Below are 8,885 nucleotides of genomic sequence, written 5' to 3' on the forward strand. Positions count from 1 at the left end.
TTTAACGGGGTTGTTTCAGAAATAAACATGAATCACTGCAACAAAACGCTGATAAGTATCGGATATTACATCCACAAAACTAAAGTATGCTATCATTATCACTTTAGTATAGATTTAGATATCAAATTATCGCAAAAAAACGTGATAGCTTGGTGAGAGGGCTGTTGCGCGAGATGAACTTCAACAGATTGCGTCCAGAAATTGTTTTAAAAAGCTGACCTCGTTGAAGGTCATTGTATAATTCGGATTCTGCGTAACCTACAGGTTGCATGGTTTGTGTAAGACTGATTTCTCATGCATTGCTCTCGCCATGATGAACTGTTAATGCATATGCTCCCTCGCGTGTGTAATGAAATGAATGCAACAAATGTCAGGGAGGGGTTTCATTTTAGGTTGCGCGTTCCCACACCCCTCCCCTAAACGGTGGGCATCGGTGACGCGCGTCTGGGGTTCATGTTTATGTCTGTCAGGTTTCCGATTGGGCGCCGTGTGGATGTGTGATGAGCATCCGCGCGCCGTGGGCGGGAACAGTCGTGTTTATAAACCACAGTACGCGCGCCGTGGACGGGAAGACTGGATCGTAGCGATTCGAAAGCGAGAGGGCGCGCGGCAGCGGCGGGCGGCTCTGGCAGACTGGAGCTTGTGGAGGAGGCGCGGCTTCCACTGCCCCTCCACCGAAGCAGCTGTATGGACGACCACCTTAGCCTCCTCCACTCGCCTCCGCCTTCCTCAAGCAAGCACCGGGGCAACAACCTCGTGAACCACGGCTACACCGAAAACGAGCAAGACATCATGACAATTGTTGCTTGCGACAACATGCTGGAGGAGTCGGCGGCGCTGCACGGACACCACTCGCTGGAGCGCTACGAGCCAGACCACGAGTGCTGCGAGAGAGTGGTCATCAATATTTCGGGCTTGCGCTTCGAGACACAGCTCAAAACCCTGTCCCAGTTCCCCGAGACTTTACTTGGCGACCCCAAGAAGAGAATGCGCTACTTTGACCCACTCAGAAACGAGTATTTCTTTGACAGGAATCGGCCGAGCTTCGATGCCATTTTATATTACTACCAGTCCGGGGGGCGTATTCGGAGACCCGTGAACGTTCCTATTGACATTTTCTCCGAGGAGATACGCTTCTATGAGCTCGGGGAGGAGGCCATGGAGAAATTTCGAGATGATGAGGGCTTTATAAAGGATGAGGTGCGTCCGTTGCCCTCTAATGAATTTCAGCGACAGGTGTGGTTGCTGTTTGAGTACCCGGAGAGCTCGGGTCCGGCCAGGGGCATCGCGATCGTCTCGGTGCTGGTCATTTTGATATCCATAGTTATCTTTTGTCTGGAAACGTTACCCGAGTTCCGAGACGACAGAGACCTGACGACGGTCGCCCCACTTCTGAACGTAACTAACCCTTACCTCACGAGTCCCTTCTCTGACCCGTTCTTTGTCGTTGAGACTCTGTGCATCATCTGGTTCTCGTTCGAACTGCTCGTCAGGTTCTTCGCCTGCCCGAGCAAAGCCACGTTCTCCAAGAACATCATGAACATTATTGACATCGTGGCCATCATACCCTATTTCATCACTTTGGGGACCGAACTCGCGGAAAGGCAAGGCAACGGCCAGCAGGCGATGTCCTTGGCCATTCTCCGGGTCATCAGACTAGTCCGCGTGTTTCGGATTTTCAAACTCTCGCGGCACTCGAAAGGGCTCCAGATTTTGGGGCAAACGCTCAAAGCCAGCATGCGAGAGCTGGGCTTGCTGATCTTCTTTCTCTTCATCGGGGTCATTTTATTCTCGAGCGCCGTCTACTTCGCCGAGGCGGATGATCCCGACTCGGGCTTCAACAGCATCCCTGATGCGTTCTGGTGGGCGGTGGTAACCATGACGACCGTGGGATACGGCGACATGCACCCGGTCACCATAGGGGGCAAAATCGTCGGCTCCCTGTGTGCTATTGCGGGCGTGCTAACCATCGCGTTGCCAGTGCCAGTCATCGTGTCCAATTTCAACTACTTTTACCACAGAGAGACTGAGGGAGAGGAGCAGGCGCAGTACCTCCACATCGGCAGCTGCCAGCCTTTGTCCTCCTCCGAGGAGCCGAAGAAGACGCGGAGCACTTCTTCGCTCAGCAAGTCGGAGTACATGGTCATTGAGGAGGGCATCAACAGCGCCTTCAAGCAGCCCAACTTCCCCGCTCAGAACAACGAGAACTGCGTGAACATTAAAAAGATGTTCACGGACGTGTAGGCTTCTAGACGCGTGTCCGCGTGATGATGGCAACGCTAGGTTCATGTCATGACAGTCAAGTGCTGCTGAGTGTGTCGCCCTCCATTTCCACGACGCAGAGGAAATGGTTACATGTCTAACGCGCCAGTCCCATGCAGTGTTCATCACCTGTTTGACTGAACCATTTCACTGTGAGGAGGAAGCCGCTATGGGCTTTCAGTCCGTTTGCTTTAGGGTACGTTCATTCATATAGGCAATATGTGACATCAGTGTGGCAAGCCGCTTTAACATTTATTCGTTAAAACTAACTAGCATCTGTTTTTATTTTATTAGTATTTTTGATTACGAGTAGCCTAAGTAATTCAGTAGTACGGTTTTCAGTTGCTATTGTAACTTTTTGTTTTCAGATATAAAAAAATGAAAAATGTACTGGTAATTTTCTGCCAGGATATTATCATTAAATTTTTTACATGCATTTCCTTTAACCCTAAAACACAAAGCAATGAAGTGCAAAATTCAAAATACAGGTAAAACACCTGTAAAAAAAAATAAATACAGAAAATTCCTTCATATTAATACAGTGCATCATGCCCTATTTTTACAGTTTGTTTAACACTGTAGTACTTCTATTCAAGTAGTCCCTCCAAATCCCACACTGGGAAAAAATGGTGTAGGATTTACTTTGGAAAAAGAAAATCACTCTAAAAGGTCTAATTACAAGAAACATTTATTTAAACATGACATTTTCTTGATTTTATTATTATTATTATTATTATTATTATTATTTTGTGCAGTGCAGTAGTGATTTATTTCGTTGTTACTGGTAACAAACCTTTTGTCATTGAATTCTGTCAGGTTAATATATGAACTGTTCACTTCAGACTAGCATGCACTAGTAACATTTTTAATCTTACTTTAACTATACAGCCATTCTGATTAGTCGTTACATTTGACAAATTAAAAAAGCAATTTTATCTAATGATATACTGTAAGAAATGTTACTTACTGTTGGCATATATATGTGTGCCTCATAAATAAGTAATAGTATCTAACAAAGGTGTACTAGTAAAAACTGGAATAAATGCAGCAACAATTAGAAATATATTATTGGAAGGGAGCTGTTAATATCTGTGCCACAAATCCCCATAAAATTAAAGTCAAGTTATACTTGTTACTTCAGGAATGGTAACAGGTAGCAAAGGTACTAGTATCTAATGAGTAGTTTACTAGTGAAATCGAAAAGACACCAGTCACTACTGAATGACTTACTCATAATAAAAATGTAACATTAACATAAAAATAGTTTAAGGTAAATGTTAATACGGCTTGCCACAAAATCAGTATTTCGTCGATGACAAGTTAATAGCTATTCTATACAAATGAACTCATTGCATCGCATAATCTACTTTGACATAATGCCTTTGACTTAGTCCAGTTTCTTCGCACCAGAATAGGGAGGGAAGCGCTTATTATAATGAAAGAAGAGGTAGCCTATTTAAAGGTATTGTGTTTATTCTTACATTTTGGACAAGCGTCACTCAGATAACATATCACTTGTTGGAACAAGTGTCTTAAATGACTAATTTGTGTGCTTCTATTGTGTGTTGTTGTCTCGTCGAGACCGTTCCATAGCAACCAGTGAAAGATGCAAAAGATGCTATATGTCAACTTTTTTTTCAGTTTGAGCTACTATTCATGCAGCGTTCAAAGATCTAATAATTCAAATCTAAAATTGTTCAGATTCAAGCACAAATTCAGAGACTTACTAATGTGTACAGATCACTGAAGACAAGTGGGAGGGGAAAGATCAGAGACTGAAAGCACTTTGACTGGATACTTCTAATCACCTTGGAGTGATGCAGTCTCCATAGCGACGATAGGTTCCTCGGTAACACGCTTTTGTTGCCATGGCATCTTTTTTTTAATTTTTTTTGGTTCCCTCAGTAATCTGCCATAATGTTTTGAAGTCTGGCTGAAGATTCGCTGTCTGGCTGGATTTTGTAAACTGGTGAAAATGGATTTTCCCATCTAACCAGAGGGCCATAACAACTGCAACAACAACATGAACAAACAGAGAACTCCAGCAATGTTCTGGAGTATCTTCAAAAGACCTCAAACTATTAAGCCACACTCTGGGATAAAGTGCAATACATGTGAAAGTTCCGTCACTGAATTGTTCTAGCACAAAACAAGCACAGTGAAAATGAATGGGTGTGATACACTGATCATTCACGAGGGGCTGCTGTATCTTCGCCAAACGCTTGGAGTATTCCGCCATCTCTATTCTCCCATAGGATAGACATCCCGCCAAGTCATAAGGAACAGGTGAATCCTACACCACATAGATTATTATTAGTCATATTAATTCACAGTAATTTTTAGGTCATAATTAGCCTAATTATGTCAAGTACTGACCATAATGTTGGTTTGTTAGCCTACTGCATGTATGAGTTTAGTTTAGTCTTGCATGGGCTTCTTAGCATTTCTCATCATTTATTTTTTACACAAACACTGGTGGTCTCCATTTGTAGCATTTTAAAGACTTTTAAGACATGAAATGCAAAGCTGGTGAGGCTATTAGTTAAAGTATGGCATTAAGCACTAACTAAGTGCCTTTTAAATGCTGTTTCATCCAAACATGGGCTGTAGGAGAGAAAGCTGCCCCATCTAAGCTCACCTTGATTTGACATTGATTTGAAAAGTGTCAGTGATGTCACGACTATCGCAGTGCTGCCACCTTGTGGCTCAGAACAAAACAGTGGCCTTAACTGCATCATGACAGTCCATTCTGAGCAACGTTTTAATATTTAAATAATATTATAAAATATAAAATCTGTGGTTCTTAGCAGTGCTATTTTAGTATATTTGATATACTATTATAACTTTATATATTTTGAATTAGTTTTAATTTTATATTTTCCGTTTTCATTTGAATTTGATTTAAATTTAACAGTATATACAGTATATGGTAATACAGCTCTTTTTTATTCCGTTAAACTAAATTATATTATATATAATTATATGATATTATTATATTATAAATATTGCCTTTGCAACTACATATATATATATATATATATATACAGAATATGAAAAAATATTTATAAATATATTTACAAATTTTATAATGACCTTTATAACAATCCCATTTTATAATATTTATTTTATTTTTAGTTATTTTAGTATATCAAGTTAAACTAAATAAAACCATTATAAAAAATGGCCTTGGCAGCTAGTTAGCACTTATTTTATTTCAAGTAAGTAAACTTTTTTATACTGTACTATAATATTTATTTATTTATATTTAATTTTACATTAACAAATATATTTAAATATATTTGTTTTTAATATATTAAAAAAACTATTATTTTTATTAACTCATATTAACAGTGCCATTTTCATTAATGATTGCTTGTCTAATGCTACGCTAGGCGTGTGAATTGCCTTTTTGAAAATCAAATTGAAAAATGCATAGTAAGCTGTTGCACTTAAATTCTGACATACAGCATCACATTAAAATCTCTCAGTCAGCATGTAAAAGATGTCATATCTATGGTCATTCCTACTGGCCCGGTTTACTTGTTAGTCTTTTTAGTCGAGTGGCCTGTTCTTTCTGATACAGCAGAACAAGCAAGCTCAGGATGAAAAAAAAAATGTGTGAATCTCTAAAACGCCATTTCATCAAATTTAAATATCCGACACTTTCTGAGCTAAAATGAAAAGAGACTCGAGAATACAATAAACGCTTGTGAGGCCCGTCCTCTAGATTTCATTCATGACCCAAAAGCATTGTGTTTCAATGCAGAGAGCCACGCAAACAGCCATCCATCTGATCTTCTGCAACATTGCGCATGTCATTGCAAGGAATCTAGGACAAGCTGTGTTTCTTGGGGAGCATTAGAGAGCTCTTCTGCACGGCTGCATCCACAAGCAGCTCCTGTCTGGCTTCTTCTATAGTGGCTACTTGTCATTTGTGCCAATCTCATGCTGTCTGCACATACTTTGCCCTCTTCTCTGGACATTAGTGTGTCCTGTGTGACTCTCATATTCGACTAGTTTAGCTTCAGAGCCATTTCTGTGCTTTTAAAAGGCTTTGCTGATTTCACCTTCCACGTTGCATAATAGACCTAAATGAAAGTCCTCCTCTTGGACCACATTCACTTCCTTTTTTTGGGTCAGTTTGAACGATCGCGAAGAAATAATGTGAGAGTTAGATTCACACTCTATTGCTGACACAGTTTTGATAGTTTGATAAAATGCAAGTGTCGTTTATTACTTTCACTCATATAAGTAGGGCACCATTTGTGCTCCACACGTGAATGACGAACGCCTCAAATCATGTGGCTTGTTGAGGAAAGGTGTGCGGTTACAATTCTTAGTCATCAGGATTTTTGTATGACGCTCTGCTCAATATAGGGGCAGTTGTTTCCCAAAGGTTGTGGGTTCGAGTCTCAGTAGCGGCAGGGATTGTCGGTGGGGGGAGTGAATGACCAGCTCTCTCTTCCACCTTCATTACCACGACTGAGGTGAGACCCTTGAGCAAGGCACCAAACCCCCAACTTCGTTGGTGTGTGTGTTCACTGCTGTGTGTCATGGGACACCATATTTGACTACATGTCATGTCACACTTTTATATTCCACTCTATGAATATGCGTTCCGCTCATGTACCGCTCATGCTCACTGGAAAAGTAAAGTCTGCTCAAATAACTGCTCACATGCTCTGATAGCTTTGTAGGACTATGCATTATTTGTAGGGATGCACGATATATCGGCCACCATATCGGTATCGGCCGATAAATGCTAATTTCTCCTGTTATCGGTATCGGCCCGATTAGAAAATTTGGCCGATATCTTAAAGCCGATAAATAATGCATTATTTCCTTCAGAGACACTTCAGATGCGCGCTGTTCATTTGCAGCCTTTTGTGCAATTGTACGATGTAGTCAAAAAAAAAAAAAAACAGTTAGGCCTATATCTGATTCTGTTGAATAATAATATATTGTAATTTAATATTAATATATTTTCTGTCTAACTTTATTGTGTTACTTTCAATAAAGGTGTGGTTATTTTATTGGCTTGTGTTTTTTAAATGCATTAAAATTATTGCGTTAAATTAAAAAAGTCTTACAAAATTAGTTTAAGTTATTTAATAAAATAATAAATAATTATTACAAAGCATTTTCATTTCGGTTTTCGATCAAGTGCATCCAGAATTTCCAGAACATCCAGAATCTCACCACTTGTCAAGTAATATCACACAATTGAATTTATTTCTCACAATTGTAACTTTCCTTTTTTATAATTGTCACTTTATATCTCAAAATGTGATTCTATTCTATTCTATTCTATTCTAAAATATTAAATCACACTGTGAGCTTTATTATTATTATTATTGTTATTATGCTTTAGAATTTTATTTCTCAGAATATATGTGACTACTCACAATGTATATTATATTCTAAAATATTAAATCACATTTTGAGCTTTATTATTACACTTAGGAATTTTATTTTTGTAGAATATATGTGACTATTTCTTACAATGGCAACTTTATTTTCTTTATAATTGTGACTTTATATCAGCTATGGCAGTGAGTTTTGTACAGACATGCACTGCAAGAATTTATTTATTTATTTTATTTTATTTTTTAAGAATATATATATATATATATTTTTTTTTAGAGATTATACCAGTATCTGTGCCTTTGAATATCAGTAATGAGCATGCCTGATTATTACAATTAATTAATTAATTAATTTAATTATTAATTAATTTAATTAATCATTCATTCATTCATCTAATCCTGTTTCTTCTCCCATTCTTTTCCACAGCAGTGAGGAAGGAGACAGAAGCGGATGAAGCTTTAAAGGAGTTTAATCTCTGGAGGCCGGATTGCCTGTGTGGACCCCAGCTTGCCAAACGTAGGGGCTCGTGGACTGTTCCCTTCTCCTCCACACTTCTGAGAGGAGGTGCCTTCAAAAAATAAATAAAATCCCCCTCGTCCAGCCTCCGGGCCCTGATTTCCCCCTGGCTAGACAGCCCCAGCGCACCACTTGCCTTTTCTATGTTCAGTATTCTGTCTTTTTACCAAAAGAAGATGGACTCCTGTGTTGATGTGCTGTTTCTGCTGCTAAATGTAAGACTGTAAACTCCACATAAGTGCTCCTACACGCTCCCACCGCCGTAGCCCAGCAGTGTGGAGGGCAGTGCTAGTTATGCTAGCTCCATCAGTTGTCATGTGTCGTCAGGCTGTGATGTCGTCTTTGACGTTGCTCTATAAACTGATCATCATAAACGTGATGCCTCCTTGTCATTTTTGAGTGGCGTTGGTTACTCGTGTCTTTCTCTGGTCCCATCTGTCCGTGTGTCACATGCCAACTTCTATCATTCTAATGGCCGTTATTTACATGTGGAATCCTTTCGTCACATGGCATTCATCACACGGAGGCTGTTGTGTTGATGCAATGTCTGAAATACTGCATCAAGTACAAGTAAGCAATAAAGTACAAGAGGCCGTGCTATATTGTGAATTTTGTGTTTTTAAGGGCTGTTCATTCACAAGACACATTGTTTTTTATATGTATCTATTTTTTAGCCATTGGTCCCAAGTGGATGTCTTTGGGTCAGGTCTGGCTGGTTAGTTTTAGCAGGTAGATGCTGT

The 8,885-nt window shown here is 39.7% G+C and overlaps 1 protein-coding gene across 2 annotated transcripts; it reads left to right on the plus strand.

Annotated features, from left to right (window-relative positions):
* The first annotated feature begins 454 nt into the window (after positions 1–454).
* LOC107673019 (potassium voltage-gated channel subfamily A member 3-like) lies at positions 455–8,667 on the plus strand. Of its 2 annotated transcripts, none has more exons than XM_016466438.1 (2): positions 455–2,458; positions 8,056–8,667. In XM_016466438.1, the coding sequence occupies exon 1, from the start codon at positions 688–690 to the stop codon at positions 2,242–2,244; it is 1,557 nt and encodes a 518-aa protein (XP_016321924.1). In that variant the 5' UTR covers positions 455–687; the 3' UTR covers positions 2,245–2,458; positions 8,056–8,667. The 2 variants fall into 2 exon arrangements, 1 of the variants encoding a protein (XP_016321924.1); XR_001632368.1 differs by lacking the exon at positions 455–2,458 and adding an exon at positions 2,977–4,548.
* The last annotated feature ends 218 nt before the right edge of the window (positions 8,668–8,885 follow it).

Source organism: Sinocyclocheilus anshuiensis, unplaced genomic scaffold, assembly GCF_001515605.1.
Source record: "Sinocyclocheilus anshuiensis isolate Anshui unplaced genomic scaffold, SAMN03320099.WGS_v1.1 scaffold453, whole genome shotgun sequence".
Classification (NCBI taxonomy): domain Eukaryota; kingdom Metazoa; phylum Chordata; class Actinopteri; order Cypriniformes; family Cyprinidae; genus Sinocyclocheilus; species Sinocyclocheilus anshuiensis.

Bases quoted from the DNA above. Each gene is read 5' to 3' on its own strand.
- LOC107673019 (XM_016466438.1), top strand. From the start codon at position 688: ATGGACGACCACCTTAGCCTCCTCCACTCGCCTCCGCCTTCCTCAAGC.